Here is a 23,700-nt window from a genome sequence, read left to right on the forward strand (position 1 = left end):
AACTTTCGTGTGGCCGTGTACGACTTTTAATTCCCGCGATTTGAGACTCAACCTGAGAGATGTGGGTTCGAAAGGTCAAAAGTTCAGATTTTTCTTTTGTTTTAATTCCTTTTGAATAAATGTTATGATTATTTTTGTCACAATTTCACCCAAACAATAAAACGTGAATTTTTGTAATTTTTTTTTGTTTTTTTTAAGATGTTTTAAAAAAAGATTTTTAAAAGACATATCCACTGTGCGTTGCTATGTAGGATCAAAAACGACTGAAGTATTAATATATGAATATGAATGAATGAATATACAAATAAAATGAATTTTTATAATGAAATTAACTTCTTGAATTTAAGTTGTTGTTTTTTTTTTACCTTTTTTAAGTTTTATTTAAGCTCGCTCTGAATTTCTACATTTTATTTATTTAAAACGATGTCCCGTTTTGTCCTCCATATCTGGGATCCATCATTAAACAGCTGTTGTTCTGTGTAAGCCGAAGTCCGTTTTCCTATTTATTGATCATATATATATTTTTTAAACAATAAATGTCAACGAAAGTGTTGTACGTCGTTACCGTTAATCTGGTCGATGATTACGCGTTGACCAATCAGAGCTCACCGTAGGCGTCCGAGGTGCCGCTTCGTCCTTCAGGTCGGGAACGTCGGGAATCTCCTGAACTGAAATAAAACTTCATGTCTTCATCAGTCTGCTGAGTTTATTTAGAATCAGTGGATTTGGGCGTAAAAAAAAAAAATGTATTGAAAAAAATCGCTGATATCAAAGAAACAAAGTGAAACTCAATGGAAGTTTTGTTTTTAGGTGATTTTCAGTTTTTCTCCTCTTTGGAGCTCCGTATTTGAACAGTTTATCTTCTGTTCTGGACTTTCTGTCGTGCCGTTCACTTCTGATTTCTGTCAGGTTAAAATCAACGTGTATGGAAATGACTGGCGAGCGTCGACTCACCTGTCGGGTCAGCAGTGTGACTTCTTCTCTCTGCTGCCACCCGGTGGATCACCTCGGAAATATTCAGTTCAAAAAAAGAGAAAGCAAAGAAATGCCCAAGAAAACCTTTTTTTTTGCAGGTGCTGAACTAAAACAGTTGGGACTCTGGAACAAATTATATGAAATTATATTGTATTATATTATATTATATTATGTTATATTTCTAGAAACATATTCGTGTTAAACACACATGAAGACCATTAAATTAAAAGTTGATAATCGCTCCTTAAAGAGTACGAAAAAAATACACAGAAAAGGCAGTTAGTCGTAATAACAGCGTTTATGTTCACTTACTTAAAACAAAACATAATATGACAATATGTAAAATACTGTAACATTTAAATCTTAAACAGCGCCATCAACAGGCCGAAAACACCCGACTAGTCCCTAAAGTACTGATTGTTTGTTATTTTCTGACTACAGTGGTCAACACTGTAAAAAAAAAAAAAAAAAAAAAAAAAAGACGACTTCATCCTTTAAAATGTCTTTTTTTTTTTTTTTTAAAAGAGATTTTCCAATTGAAAAATATTCATAATACTTTGTTCATTTAGGTCGAAAATCTTTGTCTCAGTTTGCAATTCAAGTCGACTTTGCGTCTCGTTTAAGGTTTAATTTTTACAGTTTTTATTAACAATATCTGTGGTAGACTTTATCAACATGAATACAATAAAAACTTTTTTTTAAACGATAAGTGCTGTTACAAGCAGAGCATCACATTTCCATCATTGGAAACAAGTGCAATCAATGGAAATAAAAAAAATAAAAATAAAAAAAACTATGTACAACATCGTTAACATGGTGTTCAGTAGCTGCGTCACACTGAAACATCTAAAGCTAAGATTCGTCCAATACGAACACGTTTTTGTCGCAGGATTTTCCATCTTCATCATTCCAGTTTCCATCTTTTCCATCATTTGAAGTACATTCAGAATTTTATAATAAAAAAAAAAAATAAAAAAATTATAATATTTGATCCACATTTAACTTTGATCATTTAAAGCTGCGTCAATTGATTTCTGGCCAGCAGGGGGCAGCAGATTGAGTTTTAAACATCCAGCTGATAAAAAAAAAAAGAAAAAAAAAAACAATGAATTGCTGGAGTTGTGTTTTTTCACATTATTAGCTCTGTTTCGGTCTCCTGAAGAAAAATATCTGGCTCCTGTTTTGAGCCGTGAAACCAAAACTACGAGCTAAAAAAAAAGCTAAAAAAGCTGGTGTTGATTCTCGGTGGGTCAGAGCTACAAGCGACACCTTTCACATTACACAGAATAATCTTATCCATTGTTTACACGTATTAATAAGTACAGCTTTAAATACAAAGTGAAGCAGTATTAGCGGTATTAAAAATATCGGTAATATATATAGATTTTTTTTGTTGTTGTTGTTCATTTATGAAGTACTTGTGACATTTGTGACATTTCCTGAATCATTACATTTAAAACAAATTTTGGCACTTGATGATTCAGAAAGTCCTGATTTACACAGACGGAGAGAGAGTATTTACTTTTTAAAGGTTCGGTCACATCAGCGTTTTAAAACCGTGAACTTTAAAGTTAGTTCGTTTAAATAGAGTCGCATTTAGAGGTCAAAAAAAGTTGAAATCATTGAAATCTCGACGTGGATTGGGTAAATAGTTTTAATGGCGCTGATCTGGAGAGAAGAGAACCAAGAGTCGAAGTGGAGGACGCTGTTGTCGCTCTTCAGCTGAGATTTTAAATGTTTGACTCGCGTATTATTCAGCACCAGATAATTACAGCGTGAATGTTGACGTTATTTACAAGTCGTAAACTGCTAATTCAAATATTTCCCACGTGACCTGAATGCAGCATGATTAAAAAAAAAAAAAACGTTTTTTGTTTTTTTTAATATATCTTTTAGGTTACAGACGATCTGGAACACAAAGAGCTTAAATATTTTCTCTCCTCTTCCGGTCGATATCGACAAACTCTGTTACACATAAACAAACATTTAAGTTTCACGAAGATGGAGTTGAACTGTGCCGTCAATCAAACCTGAAGCACAGCTCATCTCGTCATCTTTCAATCTTGCAATCTTGGCGTAGTTTGAGGCCCAAATATGATTGAATTTAAAAAAAAAAACTTTATAAAGTTAAAACCCCATAAGGCTCTACAGTACTTTTTTTTTTTTTTTTTTTTTTTTTTTAACATTTCTTGGTCCGGTCTTCTTTTCCTTTTTACTCCTACTAGAATCACTTGTACTTAAGTCACTGGAGTAAAAGGTACTTTTTTTGTTGTTGATTTTCCCAAATCCACAAACATTTTCCTGGCTCATCGTTGAGGTTTTAAAACAGTTGTGTGTTTTTATTGTTTGTTTTTTTTGTCTGACGTGTGAAACAGCCAATCACATCTGAATGTATTATGTGTAGACGTTTAAGGTGATGTGAGAATTTTGCAGCGACTCTATCAGATCTATTAAAAGTTTCAACAGCATTACAGGCTTCAACACTTCCCTGTATTATTATTAATATGTTTATGTAGCGCTTCTGCACTGCTGGTTGATATAAAGGCACTTAACATATGAAGAGTTTTACCACAAAACACAGCAGAGAAGAACTCTCTTCCTGAAAACGACCATTTAGTGTCCCAAAATACAGAAGATTTTTAATGGATTTATTACACGATACTATTAAAGCTGCACCAGGGTCCATTAAGAAAACTGCTTTTTTTTAATTTGCATTTTCATTATTACCCTGTAGCTTTGATTTAAAAAGATTACAGGAAAAAAAAAATCATCTGCCCTTATCGGGTTGATTAATTTTGTAAAAATGTAAGACTTTTGATTAATTTCAATTAATCAGATAATAGCATGTAGAGCAAATTAAAAAAAACTATCTGCAGACCGCAACATTAGCGTAATCTGACTGAGTCTGTGGCCCCGCCCACTGGCCTGTCAATCATGTGACATCAGAAAAAAAAAGTCTCTATACAAAGATAATCTTTTAAAAGACGTCAGAAAGTCTGAAATAATATTTTTTTTTTGTACCAGAAAAAAATAAAACTATTTTACTCTCATAATTGACACTGTTGACTGTGTTTCTTGGTTGTTTGTATATAATATATATAGATATATACTGTACTGTGTATACTGTGCATTTTATATTTTATATTTAATATTTTTTTACAGCTATTTTACTGCTATTTTATTGCTTTTCTATTATTCTATTATTATCTTATTGCTTCTGTATGCTGCTGTAGCGAAAAAAATTTCCCCTCGGGGATTAATAAAGTAACTACCTAACCTAACCTAACCTAACCTAACCTAATCAGGAAAGCAATATTTCGGATTTTCACAATAAAATCTGAGCCGGTGCAGCTTTAATGTAAAAACAAAATTTGTGCTGTATTTCCTGTTCGATTTATTTTGGAATAAAACTCTTCATTCAGTTTCTTTAGGGAAAATAAAATGGCACTTTTATCTCCCCGCAGTTAAAAAAAATTCCAGGTGATTTTTGTGCATTTGTCTTTTTTAAGACTTACTAGAAGGGAGGAACCTGAATTTGTTTCATGGACGTGAAATGTCCCGACGTTTGGTTCATTTTGGACATCCCCCCCCCCCCAAAAAAAAAAAGCCAAGTTCAACCACTAACGAAAGAAAGTTACACTTGAAATACATCAGGTACATTTTTATATTTTGATACGCATGATATTAATCCTTCGTATCTGCTAACCTACAGTAACTCGCGTCACCGTCTTTTTGAGCTCCTTCAGCATTTTAACAACAACACGGCGTTTAGTAGCCGGAAAGACTTTTTTTTGTTGTTTGTTTTTTTGCCGTTTTAACATTTAACACGCAAACAAGTCCGATTAGTTCACGTTTAACAAAGACCGTCTCCATCCGCGTGATCGTGAAGCTCACAACAACAACAACGACGCGTTTTAATTTGGATTCTTCAAATGGTACGAAATGTATTTTAAGAAATGATTTCTGCAAATTTCCAGCATCAAACAGGTGCTGTCGTTTTAAAAGGATTTCCGGAGCTCAAAATAACTTTTTCCTCTAAATGCAACCTACATGCAAACAGTAAGTGAAATAATAATTCATATGATATTTCCACTGATTCCCATCAGACCTCTTCTTCCGTCTCTTCTTCCAGTTTCACGTTTGCGAGCAAAGAAGCCATCTCGCGACGCTTCCTTTACTCGTTTCCTGACGTGATATCCTGAAACGCAGATGAAGCAGAAGCCGTTAACTTCCATCCTCCCCTCCCGTGTTGATTCTTTCTGCTTTGTGTTATTGTTGTTTACCACTAGACACAACTGGGTGTTTTAAATTTTTTTTGTTTTTTTTTTAAATATTCGTAAAATGTCTATTTCTTCGATTTCGGACTCACCTCCGTCTTCGCCTTCCTCCACTCGCCCAACGGGCCCGACTTCGTCACGACTGAAAGAGAGCAGATCGTTGAAACGCAAAAAAAAAAAAAAAAATCAAACTATGACTATTTAAAATATTTGATATATAAATTTATGCGCTGAAACTGCAGTACTTTCCAAAATATTAAGAGTAATTGCGTCAAGCATTTAGAGTTCTGCCTGTAAAATAAGCATTCGGAAACATCGCAGCACACAGGAAGTAAACAACAACCCTTCAAAATAAAAGACTAACAAGGGAAAAGATCAGAACTGAACGTACGACTAGATTTACAAGAAACTTGGATCGGATTGTTTTAAGTTTTTCTTTTTCTTTTATAATTGCTGGACATCCGACAGACAATATTTCATCATCAGACCTGTTATATAACACGGTGATACTCACGCATACATGTCGCGATCGTCGTGAACACGGCCGACGTGACGCTCGCGCTCCACAGCAGACACCTGCAGCAAAGAAACGTTTCACTCTTCAACCTTTAAATTCACGTTGTCGTTTCTTTCCGACTCCGTTTTTAGATCTCAGAGATTCTATAATGAGGATGAAGGCAAATATTTAAAAAAAAAAAAAAATTAAAAAAAAAGTTTTTACCCGGAGTACAGAGCAGTGAGGATGAAGATGGTGAAGATGAGGAGGAGAAGGGCCTTCATCGTTAACCCTGGAACACGAGCGAAGACACAAATCAGAGACAAACACAAACGCTTGGAACGACAACAACGCCAACGAGATAAATTCAGACGTCAACTGTGGTCGAACAAATTGACAAAAAAAAGTGGCCAGAACAAAATAGAATTTTTTTTTTTTTTTTTTAAACAAATAGATTAAATAATTAAATAACATTAAGATTAATGTTAAGATTTAAAATTTTAAATTAAGATTTTAAATGAATTAATTAAATAACAAACCCTTGCGCTCAGGTGCCGTCTGACAGCAGCAGGTGTTGCCGTAGAAGGGCGAGGGAGGCGGGACTTCGGAGAGTCCGCCCAGCGACTGGGTGAAGCGCTCTGTCGATTGACAGATCTCCGAGCAAATCTCCTCCTGGATGAGCAGCTTTGGGGGCGGGGCTACTTTGTCAGGAGGAGGCGGGACCTCAGTGGTGTCTGAAAGACAAACAAAAAAAAACACTTTTGATTGTTGGGCTTTTATTGTGAAGTGCTGATTTCAAAATGTGGACAATTTTTTTTAATTTTTTTTAATTTAAGCGTCGGTCCACCCACCATACGTGAAGCTGCGGCTCTCGTCCAGCTCGGTGCCGCTGAGTCCGGACCAGTACGACTCGTCCAGCGGGGCCGGGCCTTCCTGGCTGATGCTCCTCTTGGCCCAGCACAGGTCCCGGTCCTGGTTAAGTCCTTGATCCTGGTCCTGCTTCTGGGTCTGGGTCTGGTTCTGGTTCTGGTTCTGGTTCAGCCCCGTCCCCAACATGCCTCTGAAGACTTTCTGGTCCAGCCACGAGTGGCAGCTCTCCGTCACGTCGCTCAGCAGGCTGACCAGAGACCGGCGAGGCCTCCGCCGGCGCCGGAAAACCCTGAGAAACAAACAACAAGAATAGTTTGTTTAACTTTTTATCCTTTGCTAATTTTGCTTGATGCCTAGTTGACATGTCCAGTGAATTAATCCCTAAATAAGGTTTTCTGAGGGTATTTTTCTAAAGGTTTGGATCATTTACTTTTTATTTTGAAATAATCAGATGAGACTATTATGAACCTCATCCCCCCCTAAAAAAAAAAAAAAAAGAAGTGTTTAAACTCCAGTTCGGCAGCAAAGTAAAGAAACACTTTTGTTCGGGTAACAAAATCAAACCCAAAGTTTTTAAATATAATCCAGAACTATACTATATAAGATATACTTGTTATTCATGTGACTTCGCTGGCTTTTATATCGCATTGTTGTCAGTGCAGACTTCGTCAGTTGTGAAACAGAACAAAGAAACTTCTTTCTCGTGTCGACTTTCTTCTTAGTGTTCAAACACACCAGGGTCTCCTAGCAACCGTGGGGGGATGACATCACGCTCTGGTCCCCCCGAACGCAGCCGACGGCGGACTCGAGGACATTTTTACAGCTTTTTAAAACCGGCCCGACCTGCGCCGAACGGGGCGCTCCGATTGGCTGCCGAGAATGACCTCACCGCTGTAAAGAGAGGTGTTTCTGCGTGTGTGTGTGTGTGTGTGTGTGTGTGTGTGTGTGTGTGTGTGTGTGTGTGTGTTTTGGCACCACTACACATGACGGCACCACTTCCCTTCGTCGCCAGCTGTGACATCATCCACTGAACTCGATTTGGTGAATGATGAACGTTTCTCACAGCAGTTTCCAACCTGTTCCGACTTGCTGTCGTTAATATTACCCGTTTATTTTCGACAGTTTCTGATATTTACACATTAATCAGGACAGATAAAGAGTTAAAAAAAAACAACCAACTCTTTATCTGTATTTAGTCCCAAATGTGGATTAATCCACCGCGTAAAAATAGTCCCCAACAAATGCACGGCTCGTTTGCTAAAAATTTTGTTGTCGTTTTAAGAAAAGATTGATTTTTTTCATTTTAAAGACGGTGGGAGCTACAACAGTCACGAGTACGTTTTTGTGACCGCTGCTGCGTGAACATTTGTGATTTTCAACATTAAAGTTGACGTCAGATTTTGAGTCAAATTCTTTAATTCAGGAAGTTACTGCAGACAAACTTTAATCCTTCAATTTTTTTTTTTGGCAAAATCAGCAAAATATTGTGTTTTTACTGTTTTTGTTTTTTTTTCTTTGCAACCTGATTTCACTTCGAAGCGTTTTAAATTAGCCAACATGTTATTTATCATAAAACTATTAAAATGTTCCAAAAGTCCGAGTGACAAGATCTGTTTCCCAACATTTCCTCTGTTTCTACGGCAACATCTCAAATAAAAAAAAAAAAAATCCAAATCACATAAAAAAATTTTTAAAAAATGCCCAAAAATAAAAAAAAAATCTGTTGACGTTACAGGATATGTGAAACTCCGTCTCAACTATTGTTGTAAGTACGCAAAATAAAAAATAAATAAAAATGCTGCTCTCACCTGACCAGGTTTTCCTTGTAGGACACGTTGGTCTTGCAGGGCGTCAGCGACACGTTGCCGTCGTCGTCCAGGAAGAAGGTCTCCTCGGTGACGGCGTAGTAACCGTTGGTGAGGAGGCGCGGCGAGCGCCGGCAGCAGCACGGGCTGCTGCCGGCGCTCGAGGAGTAACATACGTACGAGGAGTCCGGAGAGAGGAGGGACAGGTCGGGGCTGAAAAGGAAGACAGACGGGGGACGGGGGGGTAAACAAAAATTCAAAAAAAATTCAAAAAATTCAAAAAAAATCAAAAAAAATTCAGTTAATGTCAAGACATTTTTTTTTTTTTTTTTTTTTTTACAAATTGCTGAACTACACTTTATACAGACTTACAAATACAGACGTGTTGTAAAGAAGTAAAAGAAGAATATTAACTTCATCGATCTGTCTCGGGCTTAAAGTTGGTCATCGTCAAATTAAGAGATCTGGACCTTCGGACGTAAACAATCCTCGACCACGTCAGTTCATGTAAATCCATTTCAAACCTTCTCATCGCGTAGATGAATACTGTACGATTAAACCTATGCTATGAAAATGAGTGCATACAGCATAAGTCGGATACATTCAGAAAGACTTCTGCGCGGCAGCAGAAAGTACATTTACATTTTATTTCTTTTAAAATGTAAAAGCAGCGGAAATTTCTTTTGTTTTTACCTCTGAAAGGAGTGATTTCCCCGCAACCTCCGTTTTATCGGTGAACCTAAACAACAGATGTTGGAAAAAAATGTCTGAGTTAAGACATAAAACAGGTGGAAGAAAAAAAAAGAAGAAGCTTCACACACACTTATAAAACAGGTTTCTAAATAAAGATGGCTTTTTTAGTTTTTTATCAGCGGGACAACTTTCTTTAGACTGCTCGGTGACGTGACGAAGATATTTATACCGTGTAGGCATGTGACATCTTTACGTTGAAAGTAACACAGTTCCTGAATGCAGCACGGCTTTGTTTTCAGGAAGTTAAGTCGAAACCTATTTGCTTGTTTGTTGAGTTGTATCAGTTTAGAAAAAAACTCCCAAAATCTCAAACCAAATTTAGGATTCCAACAAAGAGGTTTCAGGAGCTACTTTTCATCCACGGGTTCATTTTTCTCGTATGTGAAGTGTGTGACGTACTTGTAACGGCTCCAGAGAAGAACAGAGCCATGCTTTAGTCCACAGAGTCTCGTCTGTCTGATCTGTGAAAGACATCAGAAACCCGACACCCGGAGATGAGAATCGGGCGGAGAATATTTCTTACGGTCAACAATGCAATAAAAACCAAAAAAAAAAACAATCAGTGTGTCAAAACTCTCCGGCTCTCTGCAACTTCCTCAAACATCTGGTCGCTGTAGGAAAGAGTGCATTAAGTTGGGCGGATTAAGATTGATCAGACACGATACTCGTTAGAGGATTCACTCTGCTGGTTGACATGGAACAGATAAAAGACAGAGCAAGTTTGACAACAGGCACAAAAATGGAAAATTAAACTTCAGCTCTTCAGTAAAAAAAAAAGAAAAAAGGTCTGCCATCCCGCCTGATCTGCTTTCATGTGGCGTATTAGAGCCCAGTCAGTTCAGATAATCCCTGCAAGAGCTGATAAGAGGAGTTTTCCTCTGAAGTCGAAGTGCTCCGGGGATTAACCGGAGTCAGACTCTAATATAAATCTAATCCAAACTGATCAGACTACTAAACCAGTGCCGGGTATTTATAAAGACACACAGCAGAAGTTTTTCATTTTTTTCCCCCCAGTCTTACCTTTAAAACTTGTTCTCGTGCAAAGAGGGTTTTTTTTTTTTTTCTGTCGCGGTTCTCTCACATCCTGCAGCGGACGAAGCAGCAGCCTGAGAAGCAAATGCAGAAAGAAAAACAGAGCGGGGCCGTGAATCTGAGCTCATGTTTCCTTTTAACGCTTCGTCTGCTGGGACGCCTTCAAGGAAAACTTCAGAAACAGCTGAGCGAGCAAAACAGAGACACGTTCCCGTCTTCACAAATGGTCAAAGTTGTGGTGTCATTTCGACCGGACGAGCAAACTTTTACTGTTTCCAATGTTATTTTAAATCACTTTTTTTCTGCTCTCATTCTACTTTTATTTTCATTAAACTGACCACCGAATAAACTGCATGCGAATTCCGAGGGACAACATTTCACTTTCAAAACTCCAGCAACGTGGACTCCTCAGTTCCCAAACGTTTACAGAGTGTTGTTAAAAGACGAGGCGATGGTAAACGTGACCCTGTTCCAACTTTTTTTTGCGAAACACGCTGCAGGCATCAAGTTCAAAATTAGCATATATATTTTCACAAGATTTCTCAGTTTCACTATTTAATATGTTGTCTTTGGTCTATTTTCAATTAAATATGGGTTCACGTGATTTGCAAAACATCATATTCTGTTTTTATTTGTAAATAAAGTTTCTTAAATCTTAAATTATTTATGACTTATTGTATTGATATTTACAGTAAAGAGGAAGTAAACTCTGGACGGACAAAATATTAATTCTTTCTGACTTATTTTGATTTATTTGTAGGAACTGTTGGGACATCCAGCATTTTCTAAAAGATGAAACATTGGCTGCTTTAATTTGCTTTTAAAAAAAATGTCATAGCACGTAGATCTGGTTGCCATCTGCGTAAAGAATAAACAATACTGTTGCAATGGCAAATTTCTATTTCTAGTTCAGACATTTAAGTTTGCCGTTAAAGTTGAGTTGAAGCCAGACGAACAGCTGATTTCCAAGTGGAAAATGTATCTCACAAATAAAATGCAATCTAGAGGAGCATCCAACAAATGTAAATTCAAAGGGATGTACTCCAAACGTCCAAAATTAACTGTGAAACGGGGTGGGTAGGGATCTAAAAAAAAACATCCTTCAATAACTGCTGACTGAGTTATTTTTACATTTGACCTGCAGATTGCACTTTGATAACGTTTATAATAAGCCCTATTGGAAGATGTAAACAGAGAAGAACAAGGGACCGAGTACAGAGCCTTGGGGAACGCCACAGGTCGGAGGGGCTGACGAGGAGCTGTGGGAGCCCGACTGAAACAGTTACTGACAAGGAGAAAAACATGAAGTGGGTCAGTGGCTGTTGGTGGGCGGCGAACAGAGACGCTCTGTGTTACAGTGAATGCGGGAGGGGAGGGGGAGGAGGCGCAGGGGGTGGGCAGGGGGGGGGCTGTAATGAGGCACTCAAAGTCGAAGACAGTAGGGAAAAACAAAACAAACGGGCCAGCGATTCATTTATTAACATTTCTATCATATTGTTGTCAGTAAGTCCGAGCTGTATATAGCGAAAGAATAAGACTTAGTAATATATTTAATCAATTACCTAGACTCATGTAGAGATTACTGAACAGCTCATTTGAGGTTATTTCTTGTCACAAAGTTCAGTGAAAAGGTTAAAAAAATATATATAAAAAAAAATACCACAGGAGACAATAAAATAAGATAAAATGGACACTTTCAATGTCTCCTGGAAGGCAAAAATTATAATTAATGTTTCTGTCTCAGCAGGCAAAACAAAAAATAAGTAAATTCACGACTTTTATAACTTTCTAAAGACTTTTTTTTCGAGGGACTTTTCTGTCTGATTCAAATCTGAAGGGTTTCATCCTCTGGGGAGCAGGAAAGTACATATTCATATATATATATATATATATATATATAGTATATATAGTGATTTCATTACGATATTGTCGCACATTAAAAAATTCTTCCAGGAGACCTCGGGACGTTTAGGGAAGTGTTCTCCGGGACTTTTTCCATCACGGGCGTTTTTTCCATTTTACGCGTTCTGGCGCTTTTACTGCACGAGCGGCCGGACGAGTGACATCATCATCATCATCATTTAACGAGCAAACGGAGACTATAAATATCAAATTTCGTGAAGTGAGAAAGGCCTCATTTTTGTGTCCTCGTGTTTCTATCGTCTCCACTTTTGTAAGTGTTTTAAAAGGGTAAAAAAAACTAACTTGTACATTTTCCTGACAAAGTGACTGTAAATAGAAGTTCCTCTTCGCTGCTCGAGGCTGGTTTTGTGTAAAAATAACAAAATACCAGAACTGTGTCTCAAAAAAGAAGCAAATAGAACAATAATTTTGGTCCGTTCAATAAAACAATCTGTTTTTCTGCACATTGAATTTTAATGTAAAAAGGGGAATATAAGCCACTTCTTTTTCTACATGCATAATGTTCTGAAACTAGCATAAATAACGCACTACAGCTGCAACTCAATATTAACTAATTTAATGATTCAGTAGGTTCTTAAATTTGAGAATTTTCTCGAGGTACTTACTTTTACAGAGACATTTATATATATTACATATATATATATATATTTTTTTTTTAACTGTTAATCAGACAATGTTTACTCAAGTTTTATAGACTGAACCATGAATCAAGAAAATAACAGTCACATTAATAACTGATAAAAGTATCTGCAGTTCTATTGATGAAACAAATCATAATGGTAGTTCAATGAAACAATATTCACACTTGCAAAAAAAATACTTAAATTTTCCACGATTCATTCTTTTATCTGGTCAAGTGTGCATTGACACACTGGGACATTTAAAAAAAAATAAAGAATACGTTATATTTTCTTTCCATTCAAATACTTCAATTATCCTTAAAACATTTCAATAATTGTCCTGCAGATTGTTGTTTTTTTCCACCAAATCTTGCACGAAATCTCTCCGACAGATATTAGAATAATATTACTGATAATCAGCCCTACCTGACTCTCACTGCTTTAAAAATGTTTATTTAATTCCCCCCCCCTATATGTGCCATGTTGGACTCTTCCCATCTTGTGTTTTCCCAGCATGCCTTGCAGCAGCAGTCCGTCTTCTGCTGGAGCTGCTGATGTTGGAGGAAAACGCGTAACAGGAAACACAAAGATGGACCAAACCATTTCCCCATCAGCACCAGAACACAGCCACGCTGCTCTGAGTGTCTTTACAGCAGCACCTCACTTGTATTTTTATAGACTTCACAATGTTTAAAGTGCATAAAGTTGAAATGTTAAAGCCTTTATTGCAATTTCAGGATTTCTTTTTTTTTTTTTTATGTATTAACCTCCCCTATTTTTGTTTTATTGCAATTTACTGAATGATTTGTGCTCAATTTTGAGTTCCCAGCATCCTCAAAGGTCTAATAATCCTGTTATCACACAGTATTTATGTTTAATAGTGCATATTAAATATCAATATTCAGTGTTTCAGGTGTTCAGAAGTTAATAATAAATGTTTTCTTGTATTTTTTTCACGATTTAGTGCAATAATATTGGATTAAATGTGTCCAAATTACCCTAAGAACATCTTAATACCTCTATTGTGTCTCATATAGAGCATCTATAGATGCTTTATTCTATTTTTAGCTGCATTTCTACAGAATTACCATGATAAAGTATGTCTGGTATGTCTTTTGATAATGTCCTACAAATATAGCATCGTTATAATAAATTATAATTTATTTCATGCATAAATGCACATAAGATATGAATGATATTTGTATTTGTTGTATTGTAAATAAAAGCAGGAAAGTAACTGATCGCAATTTCTGATAAAAAAACAAAAACAAAAAAAACAACTTAAAAACGTTTCGTTAAATGAAATTAAAAATGTCAAAAATACTTTTTATGATTAAAAATTCATGAAAAAAAACCTCAACCAGCACTTATTTACACTTCCATGTATATTTTCGAAGTAGTTCCCTGCAGAATCTACAACATAAAACCAGACAAAGAAAAAAATAACGGTGCTCAGCTGAACTCACAGTTTGTTTTCCTCCTCGTTTCTCCGCCGGAAGTGAAGAAAAGAAATCCTCTTCTGGCTTCTTAACGTTTAGTCCTCTTTTTTCTGTATTTTTTGGGGGACTTTTGTTCTTAAAATTTTGAAAGGAAAGGAAAACCAAACAGAAGTCTGAAGCTCCGGGCTCCGCAGCTGTCACCGAGCCTCGCCCACACACAGGAAGCGCCAGCAGCTGTCAAATCAAAACAAATAACCACACAGATTCCGGTGAGGCGTTTCAAAATAAAAGTACGACGTTTATATTTCTAGAGAATTACAATGAAATTTTTTTTATAGAGTATATGTTTAGAAATTATCAATAGAACTATTATTTGATTTAGATATTTATAACTATGATGCATATCTGTGTTCAAATTCACTTATATAGATTAATTAAGGTTAATTGCAATAAAATAATGTAAAAAGATATTATATATACTTTAAAGAAGTTAGAAAGTAGTAGATGTACAATGAATGAAATCCAAAATCAAGCATATAATAGTAATATTTGCTTCTATCTTTAAGGAGATATTATTGTTTAAATTAAAAAAATTAAAAAAAATACACATAAGCACAACTAAAATACTGGAAACTAGGTGTCAGACTTTTATAAACTTACCATATTCCATTTATAAATGTTGGGGTCTCCATTAGGAACTGTGTCTCATAATTGAGATATTTCATGTGATCATGACGCACCTTTTACTGTATTCAGAATCCCGCCCTTATTTTGAAAGGGGATACCCTAACTTATGGAGTGCATTTAGCTTGATAAGCTGTAGATGATGAAATGAGACTTCCCCTAAATTTCCCATATGACAATAGCCGATTTATGTTTTTCTTCCGTTACTCATTTGTGCTGCCTGCTTAAACTCGACTTGAATAAATATGAAGACAAAATTTGTGCTCAAAACACAAGTTTCAAAAATAAAAGTTTGAAACCAATCGGTTTTCCCAGCGGTGCCGGCGACATCCAGTGGACATTGTGCTCAAATGCAATTTAATATTGAGCCTCAAATCTTTAACTCCCAAAGACTTCTAAAAGACAGAAATTAATATCTGTATCAAAAATTTATTTTCTGTTTCAAATACACAAAAATAAACTAAGTAGTGTTAATGAAAAATAAAGATATGAAATAAATAAAACGGAGTGGAATAACTTTGTTTTTTGACGTGTAAAGAAAAAAAAAAAAGAAGAAAAAAAACACTTCGTTTTGAAATTATATTCCGTGAGTTGTTTTTTTTTTAAGGATCCAGTTGTTGTTTTTTGGACACTCGAGGTCCAGGAAAAGGAAAAAAAAAAAAAAAAAAACAGGGCCGACGCCGTTTTGTTTTTTGTTGTGGTTTCGGGCCGGCGCGGGCGGCGGCGACTAAGCGAAGGGCCCGGCGACGGCCTCGGGGATGTTGGTGGCGTGCATGTCGCGCGTCATGTTGGACTTCTCTTTGAGTTTGGCCTGCAGCAGCGTGTGCTCGACGACGCCGATCCTCACGTCCATCTGCACGATCTCCTGCTTCAGCTTCGTCAGGCTCTGCTTGATCTTCACCACCGGAGCTGCCGGGGCGGGGTGGGTGGGGAGGGAGGGGGATGGGGGAGGGACGGGTTAAAGGTCAGAACCAGAACCGGCAACAAGATGATTTCTGATGCAAGAAATAAATCAAATAAAAAAGACACGAGCCTCACCTCCGTCAGACATGCTGCTGCCTTTCTCCTCCATCTCCTGCTTCACCTTGTCGAGCTCTTCGCTGTTCTGAAACGGGAAAGGAAACAAATACACGAGACGGATGAACGTCTGCGAGAAGAAGTACGTTCTGTAAATACAGAAAAAAAAAGAAAAAAAAAACGCACGAGCGATCGTGTCAGGCTGGTGGGGTGCGACGAGGATGTTGTTATTATTTGTTGTTGTGTTTTTTTTCCTTCTTTTTTGTGTTCTTAAAGTTTTGAAATTTTGCCTTGATAAGTTATTAAAAAAATAATTTAAAAAAAGTGACCAAAACTTCTCTCGGGGTGAAAATGTCTCGTCTTTCTAATATAAATGAAACTTAAAAAAAAGAAAAAAAAAAGAAAAGGAAAACACGAGCAATCATGTCAGGCTGGTGGTGAACGTTATTATTTGTTCATGTTGTTGTTTTTTGATTTTTGTTTTTTTTCCTTCCGTTTTGTATTCTTAAAGTTTTGTCTTGATAAGTTGTAAAATGAAAAAAGAAAAAAAAAAGAATAATAATAAAGCAACCAAAACTTACAGTGGGGTGAAAATGTCTTGTCTTTCTAATATAAATGAACTTTAAAAAAAAAAAAAATTAAAATAGGAAAACGAACAAATATGAGCCACAAAATACTCCAACAATAAGCGTGTCCCCCTAACACAGTCTTGTTTTCTGTATTTAGTGTGTTGTAAAATTTGGTAAAGATGTAAATAAAGATTTTATTCTCAAGTTTTAGTGCGCCGTCGCTGTAGCTCTCCGGCCTTCGTGTTGCCTTCAGGCTCCGGTTTCAATCTCCTTTTGTTTTACTCGTCCTTTTGAGTTAATTCCACTAACGGGCCGAAATCACGACTTTCACACTCTTAACTTCACTTGTTTGTTTTTTTCCTCTCCTGAATGTTTCTAAAGTTCCTGAATCATTTAATTTGGATTTAAATTTGCAGCCGAGCAGATTTATGAATCTGCATTTTGTTTCTCATCAGTTCATAACTGAATTAGAGGCTAATTTGTTAAAAAATTTCTCATGCAGATTAAAAAGTCAATTTCTAGGTTTCAAACTGATTCAATTATGAATTCTAACTGATTAAAACCCGAAGCCAGACATTGTAATTGAGTCTTCGAGAGGTGGAGAGGTGCAGTGACGTGTTTTTTCCACACGGTGGCGTCGGTGGATCTGAAATCAGAGACGCTGCTGACTGACTCAGGGAAGTTTTTACTTGTTGAAGGAGAACTGATAAGAAAGTAGAACATGAAACAAAAATATGTTCGGTCAGTGACCTCAAACGCATCACGGAAACGTTTATTTATTATTTATGTTGTGTTTTAAAATGTTCATTTCCCTCCAATCAGATTTTTGTATAATCAAGTTTATACCCTTTTTTTTTTTTTTCCTCTTTATTTTCTCCTTAATTACTTTTTTTTTCAAAATCGTTATATTTTCTTGTTGGTATTTTAAATATTTTTCTATTCAAATTTTTCTCGTGTGTCTTGGTCTCAAACTGTTGTTACTAACAAATCACTTTAAACTGCACTCTCCTGTACAAAAAAAGGTGCTAAATGAAGTGTTATTGATTGAGTTAAAAGTGCTGCTTGGGGCGATGCGTTCACTGACCTCGGCCAGGGCTCTGGTTCTCTCCGTCACCCCTCCGCTGGCCTGCTGGTAGCGCTCCTTGGCCTGGTTGACGAAGGAAATTCATTCGATTTTTTTTTTTTTTTACTCCTTTCACTTCCTTCAAAGTATCTTAAATTAGAAACTACAAGTTTTATGTCACTTTTTAATAAGAAAAAGAGTTTCAACAAACGTGCGTCAAAATAACATGAAACTGATCGGAGATATTTTCGTGGCTTTGATGTGCAGGTGCGTGATTTGACCTTTGACCCTCAGGTGTGTCTGTGTGTGTGTGTGTGTGTGTGTTGCGTTCACCTCGCTGAGTTTGGCCTGAGCGCTGCGGTACTCCTGGATCAGAAGCTCCAGCTGGTTGTTGATGTACTTCTCTCTGCTGCTCACCTTCTCCAGAGTCTTTCCGATGTCCTCCTGCAGCTTGTCCAGGTAGCTCTGAGGGGGTTAAAAAAAAAAAAAAAGAATTCCCTTTAAGCTTTTACAGAAATCCAGCGTTTTCTGGGTTTGGGTCGAGTGCCTTTCGGTCCTATACTGAAGACAATAATGTAAAACTTTACACATTCAAATTACGTGACATATAAAGTGATTTTAACAACCAAAACAAAACAAAAAATAAACTAGAGGGGAAAAAAAATTAAAAGAATGACATGGCAGCTCATGAGATCTGCTGAGCTTCCGAGTTTATTTCTTTTTCCATCTTTAGTTCCAATCGTGAACCGAATTTTAACTGCTGCCTTTTATTTATATCAATTAAATAGACAAAATAATTAAAATGTCACTGAAAAAAAAAAAAGAATATTTTGCATTTACAGACAACGAGGAGAGGAAAATCAATAACTGAACACAAAGTACACAAACTTTTGTTGTCAGCTTTAATTTAAGACGGTGTTCACTCAGAAAATACACATTTAATAATATCGATATGGTGACGGATGCCCTGGAGGGCGGTGCTGCAGTGTGTGTGTGTGTGTGTGTGTGTGTGTGTGTGTGTGTGTGTGTGTTCAGTGTGTATCGTCCACCTCAATGTAAATAAGGAACACAGATGAAAATGACTGAGTCCAGAAGTCCAAACAGTCGACTCGTGATGACCGGGTGTCTTAATGAACCAGGTCATTGAACGCACCTTGGCGTCTTTGAGCGAGGACTTGATCCCGTCTCTGTGTTGATGCATCTGGTCCACGTGGATCCTCCAGTCCTACAGGACGACACACACACACACACACACACACACACACACACACACACACACACACACCAATAAGAGCGTCGTCAGACACCAATTATTAATAATAGAGAATTTCGGTCTGGTAACGAAAAAGCTGACCACATGACACCGTTACCTTCAGCAGGGCTCAATTAAAGTAGTAAAACCCGCCACGAGTCGCCCGCCCGCTGTTTTACATCCTCACCGGAGAATCTTTTATTCAACCTCTCAGACTTTAAAATTGGAATCGACTTCTTGAATCGAACGAGCTCCCTGCAGCGAAACAGCAGCTCGCCTTTCAATATTTGATTTACCGAACAGGAAACTACGACATCATCGTAAATCTTACATCGGATCGGGTTTCGTGTTGAACTTTCTTCTATTTTATTTTTTTTTACAGATACTCGATGGACTTAAAAAAATAAAAAATTAAATTTTTAAAAAAAAGGAATCCGTTCGGGGACGCCTCTCTAACGACGTGTCGTTCGTACCTTGTTGTCGGTCCGGATGGTGACTTTGAGATGCGGCAGGACCCGTTCCATCTCCAGAACCCACGAAGCCGCGTCCACCGTCGACTCCAGGATGTTGTCCGGTTTGGAGGACGGTTCCACTTCCTGTCGGACAAAAAAAAAAAAAAAAAACAACAACAACAACAAAAAATAAACAAGTCGTCAACTCCTCCAAATGATGGAATTTGCTCCGGAATAAAAACTGACAGAACAGGGCGTTTTAAGACGCTAGATCTTGTAACCTAGCAACATTAAAAAGGCCGAAAAGCCGTCGGTTACAACGGAAGTGCAGCGAGTCGTCCAGATGCAAAATGTTCAAATCTTACTGTGTGAGTGGTTCGTAACTTCAGAGCCTCCAGGTCCATCACGTTCTCCTCCTCGTTGTCGGGCTCCTCCTACATTAAAACAATACAAATAAAAATGAATTCATGTAAAATACGAAAGGCTTCGCGGGGGTTAAAAGGACGAACTGTCCGTTGAGCGTTTGGGGTAAAAAAAAGAAAAGAAAAGAAAAGAGGAAGCGAAATAAATTAGGAAAATAAAAACGCCCACCGTCATCTCCTCCTCCACTTTGGTGAGCGTGAGCTCGGCGTCGTCCTCCATCACCGACTCTTCTTCTGTGTTTTCTGACGGGTAGTTTGGCCTGAAAGTAAAAAAAAAAACAAAAAAAACAGGAGGTCAAAATTACACTAAAAAAAAAAAAATCACATCCAAAATCAAAACTTTTCAGACCTTAAAAAAAAAGGAATAAAAAAAGATTTGTGTTTGTTTTCTAGCGAGCTAAAACAGAGAGAAGGAGAAATGTTGGGAAGTAATAAACCTTCTGAAGGTGAAGCCTCTCCTCCTCAGAGCCTCCTCGGCCAGTCGGTCCAACACGAAGCACACGTGCTCGCCGGAGCCGGACTTCAGCTTTGAAGGCGGGAAGTCCACCTTAACGCCCTGAAAGACACGGAGAGGAAGATTTCATTTGAAACAATATTTGATCAATTTGGCTTCTTATGTGAATTTTCTCCAAAAAAAAAAATCATTGACATATTTCATGGACTTTTCTTCTAAGAAAGAAGGTTTGAGGCTGAGATTCCTATCGGATATGATCGAGCTCTTTATAAGAGTGGCTTGATTTATTTATTTTTTTTTTAATGTTATTTTACCACATTTAAATCTCCTCACATGCCAGAAAAAAATTACCTTTCACAATAAAAGTCTGTGCGAGTTAGTTTGACATCTGAGCTTCCTCAAAAAAACATAAAGAATCCAACACATTTAATACTGATTTTACAGGGAAAAAAAGACATTTCTGACCAATAAACTTTTTTTGTTTTTTATTTGGCTTATGTGAATTTTCAAATCATTGACATATTTCATGGACTTTTCTTCTGAAGGTAAGAAAGAAGGTTTGAGGCTGAGATTCCTATCGGATATGATCGACCTCTTTATAAGAGTGGCTTGATTTTTTTTTTTTTTTTTTATGTTATTTTACCACATTTAAATCTCCTCACGTGCCAGAAGCAAATGACCTTTCACAATAAAAGTCTGCGCGAGTTGGTTTGACATTTGAGATTTTACTGCATTTACAGACAAAAAGAGACGACTTTGGAGACAACACCCGAGTTAAAACACTGTTGAAAAGTTTTGTGACTTACAAAAGCCCTGAGCTCGGCCAGGATGTTGGACACGGTGGCGTTGGGCTCGTCGTACTCCTGAGGCTCGGTGAACGGCCTCCCCGCTACGTTGACCAGCCACGCCGCGATGACGGTGAACATGTAGAACTGCTCGCCCGGGTTGGACGCCAGGAACGGACTGGAGACGAAATAATGTCTGGACGGAGGAAACGAGAGAACAAACGGAACTATTAATTTATATTAAAAAAAATAAAAAAGGAAAAAAATGAGTTCGATTGAGTTTGTTGGTCAGAAGAAGAAAAAACAAGACGTTCTGCATATTATTTAATAAACATGAAGTCTTATTAGTGTTTTACTGCATTCTTGACCTGTTTTGTTTTTCTTTATTGTTTATTCCATAACAGTGAAGGTCTGCAGTTGCATTTCCCCCCCCCCGTAGACTAAAGTACTTTATATGGAGAGATAATTAATAAAAAATCAACCTGACTGCGACCAGAGAATTTTCAGGTAATCATTGCCGAGGAAACTGGAGCTACTTTAAAAAGTTTTTTGTTGGGGGAGCTGCCCTGCAAAGTTTAATTAAAATTTGGAGAAAAGTACAGCTACGCTATCCTGGCGGGAAATTACATAAAACTTTCATAAGAAACAAGAATAAGAAATTCTCGGTTCATGAGGGAGTCTTTCCTGCAAGTCATTATCACGAGAGGTCGGATCGGCCGTCGCTTGCACAAAATTGGGGAGGAAAAAAAAAAAAAAGGAGGAAATTAAGATTATTACCACAACTATTAATAACATTGTGCTTTTGAGACACTTTAGTGGGCAGTTAATGCTGATAGATAGATAGATAGATAGATAGATAGATAGATAGAGTTAGTTAGTTAGTTAGTTAGATAGATAGATAGATAGATAGATAGACTTTATTGATCTCACAAGGGGAAACTTTTCCACAAGAGGAGCAATACAAATCTGTACATAAACATACAATCAGGGAGACATTGGAATATATTGTTGTTGTTGTTTTTCTGTATTTTTCTGGCTGTGAACACTAAATATAATAATATAATCCACTAAGTTGCATTATGAATAGTTAACACTGCACTTTTCCACCCATCAATGTCTGGATGATAACTGGTTTCAGAGTTAACTGGTTTTCTATCCGGATCACGAATCGTTGTTTAAAATGTTTGATGCGACAAAAAAAAAATTCAGCTGAAACTTCCCAACCTTTGTTTGTTTGTTTGTTTGTTTGTGCCGGCGAGGCCTCGTGTTTCTCACCTGGACAGGTTCTTCATGTTGTGTTTGACCAGAACTTCCTCCTCGTAGTTCAGAACCTTCAGCTTCTCCAGCAGAAACTCCATCACGACGAACACCTGGTGAGCCGCTCCGGGCCCGCGGTCGTCCTCCTCCGCCCGTCGGCCGTCGTCCGCCATGGTGCGGAGAATTTTTTTTTTTTTTTTTTTTTTTTTTTTTTACCGGGTCAAAAAGAACGAAATGGTTTTTTTTTTTTTAAAAAAAAAAAAAAAAACGTGAAAAGAGGAAATCCTTTTTTTTTTTTTTTAGCCGCGAGCCCTGTTTTGTTTGGCTTCCTGTCCGTCGTCAGGCAACGGAGAGCTAGCATTAGCTGCTAGCGACATCGCGTTTCAGACGTTGATTTTAGACCGTGTTGTTTATTAAAGTCACTTTTTTGGTTTCTTCATCAGCGTTGCAGGACTTTATCTGCAGACCGGAGCCATGACTGAGGGTACTGCGGCACTCAAAAATCCTCTAAAGTGACCAGCTTCGACGACGCTTTAGTAACTTTCAACCAAAGCGTCAAAGTGTTTCCGGTGTGACATTTTCAGAATAAAAGCCCTGACTTCCGGGATAAACTGTTCAAATTAAAAGCTTAGTCACGGTGCGCCATCCTCAGAAAAAAAATTGTGCTACGTAGAGGGCAAATGTTGTGTATACATATACGCACAATATATATATATATATTTTTTTTAATCTTATAAGTATATAAATTTAGAGTAAAATATCCGGTTTGCACAAGAACTATTTCTCGTGTGCCCAAGATTAAAAAAAGAAGAAGTATCATCTATAAGGGTTCCTTACCAATCTGCCAAGTACTGTAAATCAACTCCCATTTACAGTAAAAGCTATTTCTTCAGCTAACAAAATAGTCACCATAAAATAAAAAATTAATTCTGAAGTTATCTTAAATTAGAAACTTTTGTTCAAGTCATCCATTGCCAGATTTTTCTTTCACATTTAAAAAAAAAAAGAAAGAAAATTATATCTTTAAGACTGAGTATTTAACAGTGGTGCAGCATAAATTAGGAGCAACACACAACAGTCTAGAATATGGCACTAAGAGTGAACATTTTTACATGAATCCTGTTTTTTTTTTTTTTTTATCTGATTGATATGCAGCAACTAGTATTAGCATAAAATTATTCATCCACTGCAGGGAGCTCGCGCTTTTTTTTTTGTCCTGATGGCTAAAATGCTCTTGAATCCCTGGGTGGAGATTGTTAGTATGACCCAGAGAGACACAATCGACACATTAAAGGGAAACACACTGTGTTGAAATAAACTGGAATTATCCTTCAGCCCCGGGCTGTTTTTTTTACATTTCCAACAGAAATAACATCCACAGCTCCACAACTGTGAGGACAAAATGAACAACCTCGGGGTACATGGACCGGAGACACTTGGAGCATTTTTTTTAAAAGGCAACAAGTTTCTGTTGTCATTGTGAGATCTAAAAAAATAAATTAAAAGAAAACAGTTTCACATCCGCCTATAGTCAAAATTATGAAAACAGAAGAAC

The 23,700-nt window shown here is 37.1% G+C and overlaps 2 protein-coding genes across 2 annotated transcripts; both read right to left on the minus strand.

Annotated features, from left to right (window-relative positions):
• Positions 1–1,260: 1,260 nt before the first annotated feature.
• On the minus strand, positions 1,261–14,407 carry tmem71 (transmembrane protein 71). Its single transcript, XM_069170044.1, has 11 exons — positions 14,218–14,407; positions 10,197–10,282; positions 9,576–9,637; positions 9,117–9,162; positions 8,427–8,636; positions 6,600–6,907; positions 6,288–6,482; positions 5,974–6,040; positions 5,767–5,828; positions 5,345–5,394; positions 1,261–5,173 (listed from the first exon to the last, which is right to left on the minus strand). Exons 3-11 carry the CDS (start codon positions 9,604–9,606, stop codon positions 5,150–5,152), a joined length of 993 nt encoding a protein of 330 aa, XP_069026145.1. The 5' UTR covers positions 9,607–9,637; positions 10,197–10,282; positions 14,218–14,407; the 3' UTR covers positions 1,261–5,149.
• An 899-nt stretch (positions 14,408–15,306) lies between these two features.
• Positions 15,307–22,713, minus strand: ift57 (intraflagellar transport 57 homolog (Chlamydomonas)). Its single transcript, XM_069170037.1, has 11 exons — positions 22,164–22,713; positions 20,910–21,084; positions 20,087–20,205; positions 19,819–19,909; positions 19,593–19,661; positions 19,249–19,371; positions 18,677–18,748; positions 17,857–17,988; positions 17,545–17,607; positions 15,913–15,979; positions 15,307–15,783 (listed from the first exon to the last, which is right to left on the minus strand). Exons 1-11 carry the CDS (start codon positions 22,316–22,318, stop codon positions 15,602–15,604), a joined length of 1,248 nt encoding a protein of 415 aa, XP_069026138.1. The 5' UTR covers positions 22,319–22,713; the 3' UTR covers positions 15,307–15,601.
• Between the last annotated feature and the right edge of the window lie 987 nt (positions 22,714–23,700).

This window comes from Embiotoca jacksoni, unplaced genomic scaffold, assembly GCF_022577435.1.
Source record: "Embiotoca jacksoni isolate LCO1_2020_lvr unplaced genomic scaffold, fEmbJac1.0.p SCAF_48, whole genome shotgun sequence".
Classification (NCBI taxonomy): Eukaryota; Metazoa; Chordata; class Actinopteri; family Embiotocidae; genus Embiotoca; species Embiotoca jacksoni.

Excerpts from the sequence above, each read along its gene's own strand:
- ift57 (XM_069170037.1), bottom strand. The coding sequence starts at position 22,318 with ATGGCGGACGACGGCCGACGGGCGGAGGAGGACGACCGCGGGCCCGGA. Across the intron at positions 21,085-22,163 it reads AACATGAAGAACCTGTCCAG|ACATTATTTCGTCTCCAGTC; the intron begins GTGAGAAACACG and ends TCCTCCGTCCAG. Across the intron at positions 20,206-20,909 it reads TGGCCGAGCTCAGGGCTTTT|GGCGTTAAGGTGGACTTCCC; the intron begins GTAAGTCACAAA and ends CGTGTCTTTCAG.
- tmem71 (XM_069170044.1), bottom strand. The coding sequence starts at position 9,606 with ATGGCTCTGTTCTTCTCTGGAGCCGTTACAA. Across the intron at positions 6,483-6,599 it reads GAGCCGCAGCTTCACGTATG|ACACCACTGAGGTCCCGCCT; the intron begins GTGGGTGGACCG and ends TTTGTCTTTCAG. Across the intron at positions 5,829-5,973 it reads CTCACTGCTCTGTACTCCGG|GTGTCTGCTGTGGAGCGCGA; the intron begins GTAAAAACTTTT and ends TCTTTGCTGCAG.